This window comes from Melospiza georgiana, chromosome 8 (genome assembly GCF_028018845.1).
Source record: "Melospiza georgiana isolate bMelGeo1 chromosome 8, bMelGeo1.pri, whole genome shotgun sequence".
Taxonomy (NCBI): Eukaryota; Metazoa; Chordata; class Aves; order Passeriformes; family Passerellidae; genus Melospiza; species Melospiza georgiana.
Genome location: NC_080437.1, coordinates 5,237,186 through 5,256,869, shown reverse-complemented (window position 1 = coordinate 5,256,869; position 19,684 = coordinate 5,237,186). Strand labels below are relative to the sequence as shown.

General features: G+C 50.0%; 1 protein-coding gene across 1 annotated transcript; it reads right to left on the bottom strand.

Moving 5' to 3' along the window:
• Nucleotides 1-2,384: 2,384 nt before the first annotated feature.
• On the bottom strand, nt 2,385-6,690 carry LOC131086249 (putative lysosomal acid lipase/cholesteryl ester hydrolase). Its single transcript, XM_058029180.1, has 9 exons — nt 6,592-6,690; nt 6,158-6,275; nt 5,118-5,316; nt 4,898-5,007; nt 3,850-3,986; nt 3,552-3,698; nt 2,987-3,058; nt 2,704-2,769; nt 2,385-2,618 (listed from the first exon to the last, which is right to left on the bottom strand). Exons 1-9 carry the CDS (start codon nt 6,688-6,690, stop codon nt 2,385-2,387), a joined length of 1,182 nt encoding a protein of 393 aa, XP_057885163.1.
• Nucleotides 6,691-19,684: the final 12,994 nt, after the last annotated feature.

Sequence of the window (19,684 nt, the reverse complement as noted above, 5' to 3'; positions counted from 1 at the left end):
AAATAATTTGCAATAAACAGAATAAGTGAATCCCGTGTAATAAATAGATGGGGCTGCTATAATGAGCATGTCTGTTAGAGTAGCCTCTTTGAGCTAGGTCTCATAGACTCTTGGAGGTCTATAACACACCTAAGATAGCTCAACTACCTTTGGAGGCATGAAAATCAGCAGGATAGCTTCTGTGGTAGTGTTGGGAACAAAAAGGTTTAATAAAAGGCAAAATAACAAGCAGAGAAAACCCGAGGCAGGTACCAGAGGTTCTTGCTCCTCATAAAACACCTCACAAAACCAATTAGCTTCTTTGTTCACTTCTTTTTCTAGGAAATTGCCCAAACAAGACTTTTTACCTTCTGTCCAATTAGCTATCCTTAAGTTTGAGGTGAAGTCCCCTGAGCCTGTGAAGCAGCTTTTTCACTAATCAAAAAGAGAAACTTCTAAGCTTCTTTCCTTTTTGAAGAGACAAAAGACAGTTTTGTCACTGCATCAACAGAAACCACGTTCCTACACATGCCCACCACAGCTGATGGGCGACTCTGCTGGCTGGGCAGTCATTGGGGAGGTGGGGAGATGCTGGTGCCTGTTCCTTGGAAAAACTTGAGTTGCTGTTTCACATCATCCACCTGGCCAGGTTTTCACACTGAGGTTTTTCTCCAGAGTGACAAGGTAGAAATAGCTCAGTCCTGGTCACTGGGCCACACCAAGGATGCCCTGGTGATGCAGATGAAATTTCTGGTGTCAACTCTGGCAATACTCTGCCATTCCCATCCCTGGCAAGGTGAGAGGCACCTGCAGAGGGCTCATCCATCCTGGTGCTGGGCTGCTCTGCTCCTACAAGCTGGCATTTGGGTGTTGCAGGGGTTTTCTCTGAGTAGTCCTGCTGGTAAGGTGGAACCCAGAAAGTGAGATGCTCGGCTTTGCCAGATGTCCCCAGAACCTGAAACTCAGTCATGCCCTGTTTAATGCAGCACAAGTGTAGGGAAAAAAGATTGCAGCTTTGATTCCAGAGAGTCAGTAGCGAGTCAACCTCTCCAGGGTAAATAGAGTGGCTGAAATTCACTCCTCTAGTCATGACTTTCTTTTTAATTTCAACAGTAAGGAGCTAAACAGGACGAGCAAGAAAAGCTTGGCAAGAAGCCGTGTGATTGGAGAGGGATAGTTGGGTGGATTTGTGAGGTGAGAAAGGGCTCAGCCTTTCCTTGCACATTTCATCACCAGCAAATCACCAGGTTTCAACTCCACTCTGCACAGTGAGGAGGATCTGGTGAGGAGAATCTCCTGCTCCTGTGCCCAGCTCAGAGCCCCCTGGGCCAGATGTGCCCTCTCTCCACCAGTGGCTGTCACAAGGTCACTTCCCTCCCCTCCTGTGCCTGAACCCACAAACCATAGCACGTGCTCGATTCCTGGAGTAAAATTTCACTCCCGGATTGCCGTGAGCTGGAAAGAAAAGCTGGAAAGAAAACCCCAACACAGCAGATCTCCTGCAAGCCATGGGCTGGAGCTTGGCTGTGATGCAAGATTTTATTGCAATAATCTCTACAGACACAGGGGCGGGCAGAAATCACAGCAGTGCATTTAAAAGCCATGCAGTGTGGGACACGGGGACAGGGGAACAGGGGACATTTTTCAGCAGAGCATCCCTCACACAAACCCCGTGCCCCAAGGCACGTGGGAACAGGCAGCTCCTCCATCCTGGGGCAGCACAGGGATGGATGGATGGATGGATGGATGGATGGATGGATGGATGGATGGATGGATGGATGGATGGGTGGATGGACGGACTCATGGATTCATGGATTAGATTAATGGATGGATTCATGGCTGGGTGGATTCATGGATGGATTTATGGATGTATGGGTTCATTGATGGGTTGATGGATGCATTGATGGATGGATTGATGAATGGATGGATGGATGGATTCATGGATGGATTCATGGATGAATTCATGGAGGGACTGATGGAGGGATCGATGGATGGATTCGTGGATGGATGGATTCATGGATGAATTCATGGAGGGGTTGACTGATGGTTGGATTCATGGATGGACTGATGGATGGATTCGTGGATGGATTCATGAATGGGTTCATTGATGGATTCATGGATGGGTTAATGGATGGATTTATAGATGGGTTCATCAATGGATTGATGGATGCATTTGTGGATGGATCCATGGATGGATTGATAAATGGATCTGTGGATGGATTGATGGATGGATGGATTCATGGACGGATCCATGGATGGATCCAGGAATGAGTTCAGGGATGGATTCATGGATGGGTTCATCAATGGATTCATGGATGGGTTAATGGATGGATTCATGGATGGGTTCATCAACAGATTGATGGATGGACTGATGGATGGAACCATGGATGGATGCATGGATGGGTTCATGGATTCTCCTCCATCATGGCCACCATCCGCTGGTACATGCGCTGGGGGGCGTTCAGGCCCCAGTGGTGGTCGAAGTGGTTCCAGTCGGGGAAGTGCTCGTGGTGCACAATGTGGGTGAGGCGGGACAGCAAGCGCTCGGTCTCCTTATGGGGGGTCACCCAGTCGTGCCCCCCGCTCCACACGGCCACTGGCACCAGCATGCCCTCGATCTCGTAAGAAGGAGGCTTCAGCTGGCAGGGGGAAAGCACTCCTGTTACCTGGGGCTCTGGTGGGTGGGGTGTGCTCCCCCATCCCCATCCCAGCCAGCCCCTTCACCTGGTTGTACTTCTCCATGTTTCTCAGCCCGTAGTCAAACTGCTTGAACTCGGCAGATTTTGCAGTCTGGAAGGCAGAAGCAAAGGGTTAATCCAGGTAGCATCCTGGACCAGCCTCCCCAGACAGACACACCTTTTGGGACACCTTGGTTAAAAAGCAGCAGCTTAAAAATCCCTTTTATCTCTTTGATTCCACTTCCTTTACCTGTTTCTAGCAGCATTTGAAAATACCACGTTCACAGATTAAAAGAAAGTTAAAATACTTATAAAATCAGAATCCCTACCTGTCCCCAGTGCACAAGATTTTTTACTGATGTATAGTCCGGAAAATGAGATAGGTACACGTCCAGTCGGCTCTACAGGAAAAAGAAAGTATTTTGTAAGTCAGTTGGGAAGGATGAAAATCCATCTGGGCAAAAAACCTCAAGCATTCTGTCTTATAACTGCAATATAATTGTTATACACTCTTTATTTTTCAGCAGCTTTATTCTGCTCAGAGCTAGAAGCAGCTTCCAAAGGTAAGCCACTTAATCAATGGAAATACACTTAAAATGGAAATGCAACTGATCTAGTCATTCTTTGGTTATTTTCTTCTGTAAACCTGTTGTGTGCCAGCCAAAAATGAGGCAGGAGTTTCCTTTCCTGAGAGCAAAGACCACAAGCGATTTTCTCTTACCGAAGACTCCATTGGGTTTAACACCCCCACACCACTGCAGGGAATCTCCAAATAACCACTGCCTCTCACACCTTATTTTGGAGGTTTATACTCATTGCTGTGCCTCATTAGACATCTCCAGGTGTATAGGAAAACGAGAGAGGGCTGTGACCTGGAGAGCCTGGTGCACCCACCATGTTCAAGTTTTTCCTGTCAAAGCCTCCGACCAGGAAGATGCTGTTGGCACACACTTCAGCTTCCATTGGCCTGCTGCACTTGTGAACCAGGAACAGCTTCTCCTTCCTTGGCACCAGAACCAGCTCTCTGGTTCCAAACATCTCCTGCAGGAGCACGAGGGAATGTCATGAATGGTGCTAGGAGCTCCGAGGCCTGCCGCAGGTGCAGGAGCAGCACACAGTGGTAATGCAGGGGACAGGAATTGCCAGAAATCCCTGGATTTTGGCAGTAACCACCCAGAAACACCTCCTGTACCTTGAGCAGCAGGTCTGGTAGGAAGACCAGCCTTAACGCAGGGCCCTGGGCGTGGCGGAAGGTGTACACGGGAGCCAAGGCAAAGAAGAGTTTGATTTTCTTGGCCAGTTGTGGCAAGCTGGAAAACGCTATGAAACCTGAAAAGCAGCATGAGAGAACAACACAACCCCAGCTTACCCCAGGCCTTGTGTTTGAGGGTTTTTTTGAACAAAAAACGCTCCTGGATGCCAGCACAGCCCAGGATGGATGGGCAGGATGTGGCAAACCCCTCCCATGCACAAGGCTGGGAAGGCAGGAGGGGACAGCAGCTCCCAGCAGAGTCCATTTTGGGATGGTGTTGAAAGTTGCAATGTAAGTTGTTTTCTATTACCATCTGTATGGCAGATTACCTTTGTCAAGTGGGCAGTTTGCTTTATCTCTCTCTTTGAGTGACCACATTCACACCTCCCTCGGGAGGGGACATCTGCTGATAACAGACTATTGAATGTCACTGCATGGCTGATAAGAACTATAACATCCCATTGGGAGATGCTCCGCCCAGAGGGAGGAGCCAAGCATTGCCACCCAGATATAATCCAGAGGTTTTTGAGACAGCAGCACGGCTTTCTCCACTGGATTTCCCAGAGGAACAGCAGCTGTCTCTTCTTCCACTGGATCTTCAGAGGAAGAATACATCCTTCTCTACAGATTCCCCTTGCTCCAACAGAATCTCCCTGACACTGCAGGAGGGCTGCAGCCACATTTCCAATGGCACTGCCACCAACACCCCACAGGGTGTCAGGTTGGGTTCTGACTCTGTCAGTGTTGTTCTGGTGTACTGCATTGTTTATTTTATCCTTTATTTTTTCCCTTTTCCCTATTAAAGAACTGTTATTTCCTGCTCCTATATATTTTTTTTTTTTTTGCCTGAGAGCCCCTTAATTTAAAATTTATAGCAATTTGGAGGGGTGGGGAGGGTTTACATTCTCCATTTCAGGGGAGGCTCCTGCCTTCCTTAGCAGACTCCTGTCTTTCCAAACCAAGACAGATGGACATTGGTATCACTCACCCAGGGAGCTGCCCTGAGCGTGGCCAACGTAGAACAGCTGCTTCTGCTCCGTTTGCATCAGGATGAAGCCCACCATGGCCGGCAGGTCGTACACGGCCATCTCGTGGAAGCTGCGCGGCAAAGGGAGAGCCTGGAGGAGATTCCCACCTCCCATTCACCCACCCCACCAGGGTCTCAGTGCTGGCAGCCCTGCAGCCCAGCTGCCCTTGGCGACCCTGACCTGAAGTCCCAGAACTCCTCGGAGGCCGTGGAGAGGTTGCGGTGCCGGCGGGACCAGCTGCTGCCGCGGTTGTTCCCGATCCAAACGTCATATCCCGCGTCCGCCAGGATGAAGGCCAGGCTGTTCTCAGGTAAGTTGTCCACCCAGTCACCACCATCCAGGCAAAACCCATGCACTATCAGCACGGGGGTCCTGGCTCCTGAAGGAGGAGATGGGAGGTAGTTGGCAGAAGAAGGAATGTGTTCCTTGTTGATGGAGTGACAAAATCATCCTTTGTCCCCTCAAAAAGGAAATAAGGCCAGAAGTTTCTCTCCTCAATTAGGTGAAAAAACACCTCATAGGATCTGGGGGGCTTCAGCTCAAACTTAAGGATAGCCAATTGGACAGGAGTCAAAAGTCTCACCTGAGCAATTCACTAGAAAAAGAAGAGAACAAAGAAACAAATCTCTTTTGTGAGGTGTTTTACCAGTAACAAGAACCTCGGGCACCTGGCTCAGTTTTTCTCTGTAAAGAGTTTTGTTATTTTGCCTTTTATTCAGACCTTCTTGTTTCCAACACTGCCACAGAAGCCATCCTGCTGATTTTATGCCTTCTAAGGTAGCTGAGCTATCTTGGGTGTGAAATAGATCTCCAAGAGCTTGTGAGACCTGGCTCAAGGAGACTCATATTTCAGAGACACCTTTCCCACATAGAAATAAAACACCACTGTAACACCTTGGTACTGTTTCATGCAAGCTGCACATTAAAAATTCCCTTCTCCCCTTATTTCCCTGGTTATGCTGGTGCTTTTTTGTGTTTGGGGAGCTTTTGCCACCCCAGGCCCTGAGCCTGGGCCTTGGAGCAGGGTTTTGCTGCAGGGAAAGACCCACTTTGGGGGCTTTGCTGGTCACAACACAATGCTGAGCTCCTGAAGGCAGCCAGGAAGAAGCTCCTCATCCCTCTCCCAGCTGCCCAAGCCATGCCTGGAGGCACAGGCATTCCTCTTGTTGTCAGGAGGGCCAGGGTCACAGCTGGTGCCCCCTGGGTGAGGCTGAGCCCACCTGAGAGCCTGGTGCCCTCCTTGCCATGGGGAATCCTGTTGAGGCTCAGGAAGTAGCCATCCTCTGTCATCACCTCGTACTCCTCGCTGGGATAGCCATGGTAAAGGATCTTCTCGCTCTGCAGGGACAGGGGTGTGAGGGCAGAGGGTGACCCAGAGCCCTGGGCCTGCCTCAGCTTCCCCCACTGCCGCCGCCCACGTGGTGTCCCTGGTGTCACCTGCGCCCAAAGGAATCACAGGGAGAGCAGGGAGAGGCCAAGCTCAAGCTGAGGGCATGGGGTGAGTGCCAGCAATGAAAATATGGGAGATTATTGATGCCCCAAACCCCCCAGAGAGGCCAGGTGCAGATGCAGGGAAGGGGTGAGCCCAGATGGTCCCAGCTGGAAGGATTTTGGGCATGCCCATGGAGAAGTGAGGTGCTCCCCCAGCACTTACAATGTTCATGAACGTCTCTGGGTTGTGGAAGAATTCATCATCTGGGATGGCATCTTCCAGCCCCTGGGCCAGGCACAGGGCCACCAGCAGCAGCCACATCTCACCCACCTGCAGCACCTGGGGGATAACAAGGCTGTGAGCGCTCCAGGAACCCTTTGGGACAGCCAAAGCCTGATCCTGCCACAGGGAGCGGGTGTCTGCAACCCCTTGTGCAGTTTGGAGCCCCCCCCAAGCCCCTCTTGCTGGCCATTGTCATCTAGTGCAGCTGTAAGTGTGGGACAAGCAGCCTCCCACCACCCCCTGCCTGGGAAAAGCATCAGGGAAATCCTTGAGCTTTCAGGAAAAGCATTTCAGGAGAAGAATGCTTCCCCAAGCAGGAGGGGTCATGCCAGAGCTCCATCCCTGCCTTGGATGCTTTACAGCCCCTTGCCAGGTGCTCCTGGAGTGCCCAGCCCGAGGCATTCCAGACTCAGGGCACATCCAGCAAAGCCCAGTTCCCTGCTGATCCTGCTGCAGGAGCTAAAGGTGGCTCTCTGCCTCCCAGAGTGTGTTTTCCCAGCAGCCTTACTGCATGGAAAGCTTTCCTGGGCTGCTCAGGAAAACAGCAGAGCTCCGTGTGGGCCACTGTCACAGACATCTTTTATGAAAAATCCTTTCTTTAGGATTTTTCCTCCTGAGAAGCTGAGAGGCCTCAGGAACAAAATGTAAACATTGATTATCTGCTGCTGTGGAATGCAACAGGTGCATCTGTGATTGGCCCATCTTGGATGTTTATAATTAATGGCCAATCACAGCCCAGCTGGCTCAGAGAGAGAGTCCGAGACAGCTGCCTTTGTTATCCTTCTTTTCTATTCTTAGCTTAGCTAGTCTTCTGAGATGAAACCTTTTCTTCTATTCTTTTAGTATAGTTTTAATGTAATACACATCATAAAATAATAAATCAAGCCTTCTGAAACATGGAGTCAGATCTCCATCTCTTCCCTCATCCAAAAACCCCTGTGAACACCATCACAGGCCACAGCAAAAACTCCCTCTCACTCAAACACAAAGTGCCAACTCAAGCCCACCAGCAGTACCTCAGTGCCTCCATCTCCACATGCAAGTGAGAAGGGACGTCCTGGGTTTAAATTGCTGAGAGGGCTGAGGGAAGGAGAGGTTGGATTGCTCATTGATCCCCCAGGCAAGCCACATCACTAAACCTGATCTCCCTTTGTCCTGCCCAGCTGCCCAACACCACAACTTCAGGCTGGACTCAGTGCAAATCACCTCTTTTAGGTGATATTAGTCCTGTAGCCCCTCAGCCTGAATGTGGAATGAAGATGGAAAGGAGAGCAGGAAAGCAGGAGCTGCAGCGGCCAGCTCCTCTCCCAGCTTAGTTGCCCCACAGACATCAGAGCCTGGCCAATTGCTGAAATCACCACTTCAGTGAGCACTGAGGCTTACAGGGGTTGGAGAAGCCAGGCCTGCTCAGGAATCAGGAGATGCCAGGTAGAACAATGTGATCCTCAGTGCTGTTTGCTTGTTGCTAAACCCACAGGAGTTTCACACCAATTGCATCCCCAGGCTGAGCTGGTCACTTAGGAAAGAGCTTCTTTCCCTTGGGGCTGTCCAGAGAGGTGGCAAATCCCTGCCAGATTCTGTCCCCATTCTGTCTGTGGAAACCCAGAGCACTGGGAATATTTCTCTGTCTGCTCTGGGGTGCCCTGACCCCCAGGGCAGCACTGACTTTGACTCTCATTCATGGAGAAAGTTTCCTGGACTTCAAGATAGACTGGAACCCACAAAAGTGTGAAACAGATTATAGAGAGTAAGAAATAAGAAACTGAAGAATTGGTAAGAAATTTAGGGTTTGGGATTTTTAGTGTGTTGTAGATGGAAGCAAGGTGGAGGGCACAGGGTGTCATCCTGGGTTTCTTCTTCATGCTGCTTCTTCCACCTTCCCCATGGGTTTGGGTGGCATTTTGTAATTGGGCAGAAAAGTCCCCATGGCAGCTCTGTGGGATCAGTTATTGGGTTAAAAGAGAAAATAATCCAGGGGTCAGCTCTTAATTGGATAGTTTAGTCTTAAAAGACTTTGTACCAAGAGATTGTTGGCCATTTGGTGCCTTCTAATGAAAAGCTGCTGAACTCACAGTAGTGAGACTGTTTTACTGATAAGAAATAATAAACACCTGAGTCTGAACATGAACTACTGTCTCAAGTGCCTTCAATCCAGACCCAGAGAAACCAACAGCTGGGACCCCCACAATTATCCATCTCCCTTAGATCTGCCCTTCACCATGTGCAAGGGAACCTTCCCCTGCTCCATGGCCAGCAGAGCCCTCACACATTTTTACTGAAGTACAGTCTGGAAAATGAGATATCTACACATGCAGTCAGCTCTACAGGAAAAAGAAAGGACTTTCTAAGTGAGGTGGGAAGGATGAAAATCCTTCCTGGGCAATAAACCTCAAGCATTCTGTCTTATAACTGCAATATAAATGTTACACACTCTTTATTATTTAGCAGCTTTATTCTGCTGAGAGGTAGAAGCAGCTTTCAAAGGTAAGGTATTGATTTCATCAATATCTTAAAATGGAAATACAGCGACAGCAGAGACAGAGGCAACTCCTCCTGGTATCCCAAGATGTGGCAGACAAGGGAAGGACAAGTCCTTGGGCATGGGGAGCCAGGGTGGAGGAGAGCAGAGCTCATCCTCAAAGCTGCTGCTCCCCAAGCACCAGCCCTGGGTAATGCAACCCAGCCCCTTCCCCATCCCTTTCACAGAGCCAAAATGGATGGATACCCAGGAAAATGCCTAACCACCAAGTTCTCCATGCATCAAAAGCTCAGCTGGAGTGGCAATAACTAAGTTATTAGCTAGAAGTTATTAGTTATAATAAGTGGCCTCTCAACTCAGCTGGGATCCTTCCTTTCAGCAATAGCCTGGGCTAGAAGGAGAACAGGAGAGCAGAAGAACAGGAGAACAAGAGAATGGAAGAACAGGAGAACAGGAGAGCAGAAGAATAGGAGAATAGAACAGGAGAATAGGAGAACAGGAGAATAGGAGAATAGAAGAACAGAAGAACAGGAGAACAGGAGAATAGAAGAACAGAAGAACAGGAGAACAGGAGAATGGAAGAACAGGAGAACAGGAGAGCAGAAGAATAGAAGAACAGGAGAACAGGAAAATAAGAGAATAGAAGAACAGGAGAACAGGAGGATAGGAGAACAGGAGAACAGGAGAACAGGAGGATAGGAGAACACCAACCTGACCCTCTGCTTCAGGCTCTCCGTGCAGTCAGTGGGTTTGGTGGCACTGAGGGAACCAGTCCTTGGCTTATAAAAACACCCAGAGAGGCTGGGACTTGTCCATCAACACCTGCCTGTCCCTGCCCAGCCACACAGCTCAGGGGTTCAGACACTGCACCCCAAAAGCCACATCCCAAAGTTTGGGACGTGTCCCCACCGCTGGGAACACACAGGTCCTGTGGTGTCCTCTCCAGCTGGGACAGCATTTTTGGCATTCCTCGGCAGAGGGGTTCCAGCTGCTTTGTCTCTGCTCTGGGGGTGCCAGGCAGGCTGCTCATCCTGGATTTCCAGGTGTAGGTAAAGGGTCAGCTCTGCATGTCAGCACCAGGGCTGGGTTGAAAAGAAAGGGACAAATCTCAGGAGAGGAGGAAGAAATGCCACTTGCCTGAGACACTGGCTGGATTTTGTCAGTGTGGACATCCCAAGAGGGGAAATCCAAAGGGTGCACAGCAAATCTCCCATGGCAGGGGGACAATCAGCCCCCCGGGAGTCCATGAGCCCCTTTAAGCAGATTTTCCAGCCCCTCCACCTCTCCTCCTGCCAGGAGAGCAGTGGTGGTGGCAAGGGACCTTTGGGGTCTCCATCTCCACCCCAGCCTCCTGCTCACCCTGGTTTGGGGTGGTTTGAGCAAAATATTTCCTCTGTCAGTTGAAAATAGACACACATCTGTTGTTGTTTTCACCAGCAGAATCATTCTTTGGGATTTTTCCTGGGTTTAAATGCTGGCATAAAGAGCGGGATGAGGCACTTTGCAAGGGCTCTATTTAATTATGGAGCTTTTGGGTGCTGTTCCCCACACCCAGCCCAGGTCCTGGAGGAAGGAGGGGATCTGGTGACAGCTACAGAGAGGTGGCAAAATGCTGGGTGAGGAGTTCCCTGCCCTGGCTGACCCTTCAGGCAGCACCAGGCCAGGCAAAGTTGGGCATTCCTTCGAGAAAAGAGAACAAAAACCCTGCTGAGAAGTGCCAGAGAGCAAAGAGGGCTTAATCTTCAAGCTGACCTAGGAAGAAAAGGACCCAGCAGAAATGATGAGATGAACAGAAATGATGAGAGTCTTCTCCCTCAGCTTCTCTGCTACTACAGCCTGGGCATTTAACATTATTCCAGTGACCCTCTGAGGGTCCTGGAATAATGTTATGGAATATTCCAGTGACCTTCTGAGGGTCCTGGAATAATGTTATGGAATATTCCAGTGACTCTCTGAGGTCACCTGCTCCTTCCCACCACCCCGAAGGATGATGATGGGGGGATCTCCCCAAAATCCCTCCCTAGCCCAGCTCAGGACCTTCAGGCCGTGGCTCCCTGCAGTGCTCACCCTGTCCCCGGTGTCCCCTGCTGCCACCAGAGCAGGGACAGGCTGTGAGGTGCACAGAGTTTCCCCTTGTCCCCAGAATGCCCCAAAGCCAGACCCCACAAGGGTGTGGGCAGGAATGCCCACAGGGAACAGAGGCTAGGCCAGGTCTGGGGTCCCCATACCCTCACAAGCAGCTTCTGGCCTCCAGGCTCACCTTCATCTCCCTCCTAGGCTTGCAGGAAGCCTGAAGAGCCTTTCCTGGTCCGTCAGAGGTCCTTCCTCTCCCAGAATGCCCGTTCCCCTTCGAGCCTCTCTGAACAAGCTGTGGGCTCTTGCCCCCTTATTTCCCCAGCCCCTGCCCCACCTCCTGAGCCTCTCCTCTCCTCCTGGGCAGGCTGGGCCACTTTTGGGAAGGGTGACTCCACACCTGGCCCTCGGGCTGCACTCAGGACACAGGAGATGTGTTGCACATGCAAGGGCTGGGAGAGGGGATAATCCCCTCTGCTTGGCACTGGGGAGGCTGTACCCCTATGCAGAACCCAGATTTGGGCTCCCAGGGACTACTGGGACACCTCCACATGGGATAATACCCTCTGCTTAGCACTGGGGAGGCTGCAGCCCCATGCAGAACCCAGATCTGGGTTTCCAGGGACTACTGGGACACCCCCACATGGGATAATCCCCTCTGCTTAGCACTGGGGAGGCTGCAGCCCCATGCAGAACCCAGGTTTGGGCTCCCAGGGACTACTGGGACACCCCCACATCGGGATGAGCCCAGAGATGGTGGGTGGAGGCCAAGGCCAAGGTGCAAGGAGAGGCTGGGCTGGCTCAACCAGAGCCAGTGGCTGATTCCCCCTGCCCAAGGGGCTCCCAGAGGCACAGGGAGAGCCCCAGAGGCCCAGAGAGAGGCCCAGAGGTACAGAGAGAGCCACAGAGCAGCACAGAAAGCCTGGCTGTCCTCAAAGAAACAGCCTGAAAATGCGAGCAGGGCAGCCCTGGAGCCAGGCTGGGATCCCCCAGCTCCAGATGTCCACTGACAGATCCAGAAAACATCAAGGCCTTTGCTTTTCCCCTCAGCCAGGGCAGCACAAATTTTGTTGGCACAAATCCCTCTGAGCACAAATCCCACTTGTGAGCTCCTCACCAGCAGCCAGGACAGCCACAGCTGGAGCCAGGACAGGCTTTTCCTCACAAAAAGGAGCTGAGGGGCACTGAGGGGACACAGGGAGCCTGGGCAGATGTTGAAAGTGAAGGGAGACGACCCATCTTGTTGTTGATCAGCGTCGACTCCGATTTATTGATCAAATCAGCCACTTTATATAACAGTGTTAATTAACTTCATGCATATTGCAAAATTCGAGCTCACCATAGGTTATCAGAGAAAACTCTAACCCCTCCTTTTGTTTTACAATACCTGTGGTTTGTTTATTGAAAACAGGACCAGCGTTCTCACTGTGATATGAAAAGTTCTCAAAACCTTCATATCTGTTCCCAGAGCAGCTATCTGTTCCCAGAGAGCCCAAGGACAGAATGTTTTGCCTGTTATGGGAAGACTGTCTGAGAATCTTATTGTTTATAAAGTGGTGCTTGAGAGCCTAATTATTTACAAAATCAAGCCTGGGAACTGCTGCTTTACAGCTGCCTTTTACTTTCCCATCAGCTGTATACCTTCATGGCCTCTTTCTTTAAGCCATGCTTGAACCAGGCTCTCCACAGGCAGATCCACGTCCAGGCATGGCAGCAGCAATGGCACGGCCACCCCTCCTTGCTTTGCCACCCTGTGAAACACAAAGCTGTGTTTCGTGTCAGGTACATACAGACAACGTGTGTATTTGTGATTGCAATATGTGTGGAGATTGACCGTGGGACAGTTGCGAATTCTAATAATAACTGAGGAAAGTAAAGCATTGGAAAAGGCCTTTGAACCTCTCTTTTGTTTGCAATTAACCCTGCTTGATTTAGGAGCATTGGAATTAAAGCTTTAAGGATGTTGCTTTTTGCTTGCATTCAATCCATAAAGGACTCTGCAATAATAACCTTTTGAAGTATAATTTTAGAATATTACTTGTATCCTTGAAACTATAGCTTTGGAATATATATAAAGGAAATATGCTTATCTCACACCTTAATAAAGCAGAGAAAAACAGCTTGAGAAAGGAAGATGAACATCACCTCAAGGATTTATGGTTTCAACCAAGAGAAGCTGGACATCACTGTTATGAGATTTATAGTCTCTGTAATTAAAAGGTGGATCCACATCTGGGGAGCTGGACCCCACCAGATGGGATTTGTCTTTCTTCTTTCAGAAACTGGACTGTCACCATCTGGGGATACTCCTTTTGAGATACATCCTGAGAAAAACTAAATCACAATAGTGTATAGAATTGTGACGTAAAAATTGGGAAATAGAAACTGCTGATGAGTAAAAATTGGAATAGAAACTGCTGAGAAAGCTGATGAGTACCCCTATAAATACCTGTAACCATCAATTATTGGTGTGCAGTTGGAGGGAAAACTTCCCCCACTGTACCCAGCGCTGTATTGCTCATACTTTACCATATTAAATAATAAATTGATTGCTGCTTGAATATTGGCCTAGTCAAGCTTCTCATTCATAATAACCCTCAGCCCAGCAGCCAAGGGACAAGTGCCTGTCCTTGAAGCCCACGAGGTGTTTCCAGCCCTGAGCTGGGGTGGTTTGCACAATAGCTCCAGATGGAGGGTGGGGAGGGGTTTAGGGACAGGAGCAGTAAAAAAATCATTTAGGGAGGGAGCTCAGCACAGAGTCCTGCTTGGCCCTCTGGTGACAAAGGAGGAAAGTGATGCCTCATGTTTAGCTTTTATATCTTTCAGATTCTGAGCTGCTTTAGTGTGTGGGTCTGAGCTTCACATTAAGGGATGGTGAGCTCTGTGCACAGAGCAGGGAGACAAAACAATTCCTGCTCCAGCTGGGGACCAAGGACAAATGATCCAAATCTCAGGCCAGGAGCACAAACAGCGTGGGCTGGAGAGAGAAAAACAAGCAGGATGAGACTGCATGGGCTAAAGCTGGAACTGGACAATTAACTCCAATATGCAAACGGAGCAGAACTGATAAAAGTGAGACGCCATGACCAGTGATGCATTTTGTGACCATTTTTGGTGTAGCCCTGGCTGGGCTCTTGTGCTGCCCAAGGTGGATCCATTGAGGCCTTTTAATAAATCCTTGCTTTATTCTTTAGCTGTGTCCAGCATCTGCTCCAGGTCAGCCTTCTTAAGGCACCAAAAGCAAACCAGAGGCAGGGGTGGCCTGGGGTTTTGGGGTTGGGTGGGATTTTTTCACCAGCAGATTTTACATTCTGTTACTGACAAAGCAAGGAAACCTGAGCCCAAGTTTTTTCTAAATTAAACTTAGCATCACTGATGGCACACACAGAAAGGAACATCCCACAGAAGGAACACCAAAAACCTTTATAAATCAGCTGAAAGTGATTCCCATCCTCTCCCAGGAGAGAGCTCCATCCCCACAGAGCCCTGGGTGGCCAGGGCCAGGCCACACAACCACCTCATGCTCTGGGAGATGTGGGGTTTGTTGGGTTTGGGGATTCTCATACACCAAACCTCCCCACTTTCCGTGAGGGGTTGGGCAGGAGCTCCTTCCCCTCACCAGCACTTTCACAGCACCCTCTGCTGCCCAGACTGTCCTGTTTCCTTTGGAGAGCACCATCCCATGGACAGGGAGAGCTCCAACACTGCCAATCTCAACTTCTTTCTGCCAAGGTCAGGATTAAATGTGTGAGATGGTGTTTCTTGATGGGACTCAGATGTTTATTAGTTCTTATCTCTGTCACAGTCTCACAAACCCTGAGTTCTACAGCGCTTCACTCTAACAAACTAAAAATGGAGCTCCATCTCTGTCTCTACAAGGCCTTTTAAGGATAAACTGTCCAATTAAGAAATGACACCTGAATTATTTTTACTTTTAACCCAATAACCAACCACCCATGGCCCACCATGTGGAGTTTTTTATCCAGTTACACAAAACCACCCAAACCCATGGAGAAGAAGGTGAAGGAGAAGAAGGTGAAGGAGAAGAAGGTGAAGAAGGTGAAGAAGAAGGCCCAGCCTGTGCCCTGAAACCTCCATCTTGTTTATATATATTGCTGTATTCTAAACCCTTTAACTCGTACTTTTCCACCCTGTGATATCACACATTTCTGTTCAAACTGCATACCCACAATCCCAGTTCTATCATTCCATTTTGGAAGTCTTCTCCATGGCCTCAGATCAATGCAGTATTCTCTTGGGGGTCAGGGTTTGTCTAAAGCCTTAAACTCTGAGTTTCCCACCATGTGATATTACACACTTCTATTCAAACTCCACACCCCCAATCCCAGATTATGGCAAGACTTGAATTCTACCATTCATTCAGATAGAACTGAATTCCATTATTCCATTTTGGAAGATTTTCCATGGCCTCAGGTCAAATGCAGTGTTCTCTTGGGGGTCAGTGCCTGGCAGCACAGAAAGTCCAAAATTCTCAGCAACCAACACAATTGTCTCTCCAACACAAGACCTCAGTGCCCCCATGACCAGCCAGCAGCAAGCTGAAGAGCAAGGAAATTTAGGAAAAACCTAATTTTTTCCCCAGCACAGGGGTCTCAGGTGCCTCTCTGCCCACGTGTGGAGGATGCTCCTTCCCAAGGCACCCACCATGGTCACACCAGTCCTGTCCTGGCAGCAGCACTGGTGGGAAGCAGCCCAGTGTTCACCCTCTGGCTGCTTTGCAGTAATCCCCTTCCCTCCAATGGAGGGAAATAAAATAACTGTTCAAACCTATGGAATGAGCTTGGCTCAGAACTCTTAATTTTTATCCCGATTTTAATTTTTTCTGATTTTCTCATGCCTTAGCAGGCTGTGCAGTGATTCACCCTGGGGGGCTGCCCACTGATGTGGCCCTGAACTTGATGCCAGGACCAGGAGTGTCCATAGGAACCTTTCTGATGTCCTGTGCCCAAAAGAAAGGCAAACTCTGTCGGTGCTGGGAGGAAGAGGGAGTGGCTTTTTTCTCATCTAGGCATACCTGATCCTGTTCTTCCACCTTTCCTCCTCTCCCTGCAGGGGAAAAATCAGATTCTTCTCAGAGCCAGTGCTTATTTGAGGGTGAGGCAGCTGGGAGGGCTCCTGGCACTGCCTGCAGCTAGTCCTTTGTGAAGAGCAGCCGTTGGAGATCCAGCTGGAGGTGGAGACATCGAGGATTTCCAAAGCCTGTCTGCATTTGAGCAAGCGTGGCTGGGCCAGACCTGGAGGTGCTGGCTGCAGGAGGGATGCAGGATCCCACACTCAGCACCAGGGCCCTGTAGCAAGGAGTGGAGAGGTGGCCACCAAGGCAGAGGTGACAAAAATGACACCCAGTGTCGCAGACATCTTTTATGGAAAATCCTTTCCTTGGGTTTTTTCCTCCTGAGAAGCTGAGAGGCCTCAGGAACAAAATGTAAACATTGATTATCTGCTGCTGTGGAATGCAACAGGTGCATCTGTGATTGACCCATGTTGGTTGTTTGTAATTAATGGCCAATCACAGTCAGCTGGCTCAGACAGAGAGCCCAAGCCACAAACTTTTGTTACCATTCCTTCCTATTTTATTCTTAGCTAGCCTTCTGATGAAATCCTTTGCTTCTACTCTTTTAGTATAGTTTTAATGTAACATATATCATAAAATAATAAATCAAGCCTTCTGAAACATGGAGTCAGATCCTCATCTCTTGCCTCATCTTGAGACCCCTGTGAACACCATCACAACCCAGAGCTCCTGTGACCTGTCACCATCCCTGCAGGCCCCTCCTCAGGCAGCTCCTGGCCAAAGGCCTCACCAGCTGGCAAGAGGGGAAGCCTGGCAAGATGTGAAATCTCCATCCACAGCTCCTTCCCTCCCTGGGGATGGATTTAGTTTCCTTTTTTTTTTTTTTTTTTTTTTTTTTTAATAGAGCACCCCTTGAAGTCACTGTTTGTCAGAGCCCAGGAAATTCCTCTGCCCAAGACCCCGTGGCTTTGATTTAGCCCTTGGAAAAAAATAATTGCCAACCTTTATATGAAGAATTACAAGCCATGGAAGTTTAAGTAGAATGACAGTAAATTTATCACAGGGTGGAAAAATAGATTTTTGGGAGGGTTTTAGAATGGGGGTTCAGGGGGTAAGATGGAGGGATCTGGGTGTGTCCAGCCCTTCTCTTTCTTCTTCTTGGCCTCCATCTTCTGCTGTGATGTTGGCACTTTTGGATTGGTTTAGAGTAGAAACTCACTGTCTAACATAGGTGATGGGTATTGGGAAGTTATTGTAAATATTGTACATGTAGTTTTTAGTAACAAATGATGACACCACCCTGAGGGTGGCCAGTGTGCCTCCGTCTGAGCAGACCTCAGCTGGACAGAGAAAGAATTTTATAGATAAGAAACAATAAACAACCTTGAGAATGAGAACTGAAGAGTCCTGACTCCTTCTTTGACAGAGATTTTCTAACGCATCCCAGGGTCACTGTGACCAGCGGGAATCCTGAGAACCGCTGGGACTGGGATGTTCTGCATTTTCAGGCTCATTCTGTGCCAGGAGGCAGCAGGAAGAGCCAAACGGAGCTTTCCCAGTGGAGTTTGGTGGGATGAGCTGGTCCCACTCATCCCCCTGCACCAAACCAGCCCCGGTGCAGGTGAGAACCCTCAGTGCCCACCCCGGGGCTCACAGGGGCCACAGCCACGCCAGGCGACTCCACCGGCTGGAACCAGCCCGTTTGTCACAGCTCCGAGTGGAAACACTGCCAGGGCAGCCCGGCAGCCCTGGGGTGAATTCCAGCTCGGCAGGAGGAGCGACCGGAGGGAGTGGCGGCTCCCAAATCTCCCGAATCGGGAGCAGAGGCAGCTCCAGCCCCATGGGAGCGGCGTGAGCAGCCAGCAGCACCTTCTGCTCGGGGCACAGCGGGGACAAGGGCTCTTCTGGACGCCACGGGTAATCCCTGTGCTCGGTGCCACCCCTGGGGACAGCGGGACAGGGCACCTGGACAGCCCCAGGGAATATCCTCCAAAGGAATGTCCTGCTCAGGGAAGGGGAGGGAGTGTTTGGAGAGGGGTCAGGACATTGGTGCTGTTCCTGTTTACCCTGCTGCACCTCTGGGATGTCACCGGGTGTGCTGGGATGAGGGACATGTCGCAAAGGGAAATTTTGGGGAGTTTTCCCAAGCTGGCTGCTGGGAGGAAAGGGCCATCCATCCCCAGCAAGGCTCTGCCCTGGAATTTGCATGCCCTTCTCCTGACGCTACGTCACAAAAATGTGCTCTGCTGGCTTTGCTAAAGGCTCGCCCTAAAAATACCAACTCCAGAGCCTGGTGGAGACCAGCGACAGGCGACAGTGTCCCCAGATCGCACCTGGCGGGCTCCGGGGGATGCTGGGGTGGGAGATGGGGTCCCTGGGGCCGGGCACGGCCGCCCCTTGGCGGATCTGAGAGCGGGCGGAGCCGCAGGGCCGTGCCCAGGTGAGCGCTGCAGGTGCGCCCATCCTCCGCTGCCACCGCTCCGGGAGGGACCGGGTGGCTTCTGTCACCTCCCGGGCACGGGCAGCCCGCGGCAGGATCGGGGACAGCCGGGAAGGGACAGGAATCCGCTCCCAGATCTCCTCAATTTCGCTTGGGTGGGTGCAACACACCTGGCGCTGGCATTCAGTGGGAATTTGGGAACCCCTGCTAAGTTCCTCCACAGAATTAAACTCCTCTAAGTAGCAGAAATACTGCTGCAAATTTGTCACCTCCAATAAATTTACCCGTTCCTATGTGGCAGAGATCTGCCCACAGCAGAGGGATTGGAACAAAATGATCTTTAAGGTCCCTTTCCAGCCAGAGCATTCTGTGATTCTGTTTCTGTCAGATAAAACAGCACAGTGAGATGTTTTGTGGTAGGAACAAGCTGAAGCAGACACCAAAATCCTTCCCAGGAGGAACAGGGGTGTCCTGAGATGGCATCTCACTCAGGTCTGCAAAAACAAGCCCAGGGTGTCCCAGGGTTTCTCCCAGCCATAAGGAGAACCCAAGCAGACCACATTGTTTGATTTCTTCTTAAGAACATGGCCCTGAAACTTAAAACTGGGTGGTTTACTCCTCATTAGGTCAGCTGTCAGTGGAACAAAATAACATATTCTTCCAACTATCCAAGAAATTATTTTAAATGGATGATTTATAATCACCTCCTCGAAATCCAGGTTTGCCCAGGCACATACAGATGTACCTGTACCTCTGTGTGTTTCTGAATATGAGAGCCTATGGAGAACGTGGGATTAAAATGGGATGGAATTTGGACTCTGGCTTTGTTCAAGATTAGCAAAATGAGCCATTTTCAGAATTGGAGGACTTCTGGTTTAGAATAATCTAACCCATGGAGGGGTGAGGTTGGTATCCTGGTGGAAGTGCAGGGCAGATCAAGAGAACTCCCCACAGCCTCTGTGCCAGCAAAGTCTCTCAAGGTTTTGACAACATTTTGCAGAGCACC

Coding starts and splice junctions, on each gene's coding strand:
- LOC131086249 (XM_058029180.1), bottom strand. CDS start 6,690: ATGTGGCTGCTGCTGGTGGCCCTGTGCCTGGCCCAGGGGCTGGAAGAT. Junction 3,987..4,897: donor CGCTCAGGGCAGCTCCCTGG/GTGAGTGATACC, acceptor GCTGCTTTTCAG/GTTTCATAGCGTTTTCCAGC. Junction 2,770..2,986: donor ATCTTGTGCACTGGGGACAG/GTAGGGATTCTG, acceptor TCTGCCTTCCAG/ACTGCAAAATCTGCCGAGTT.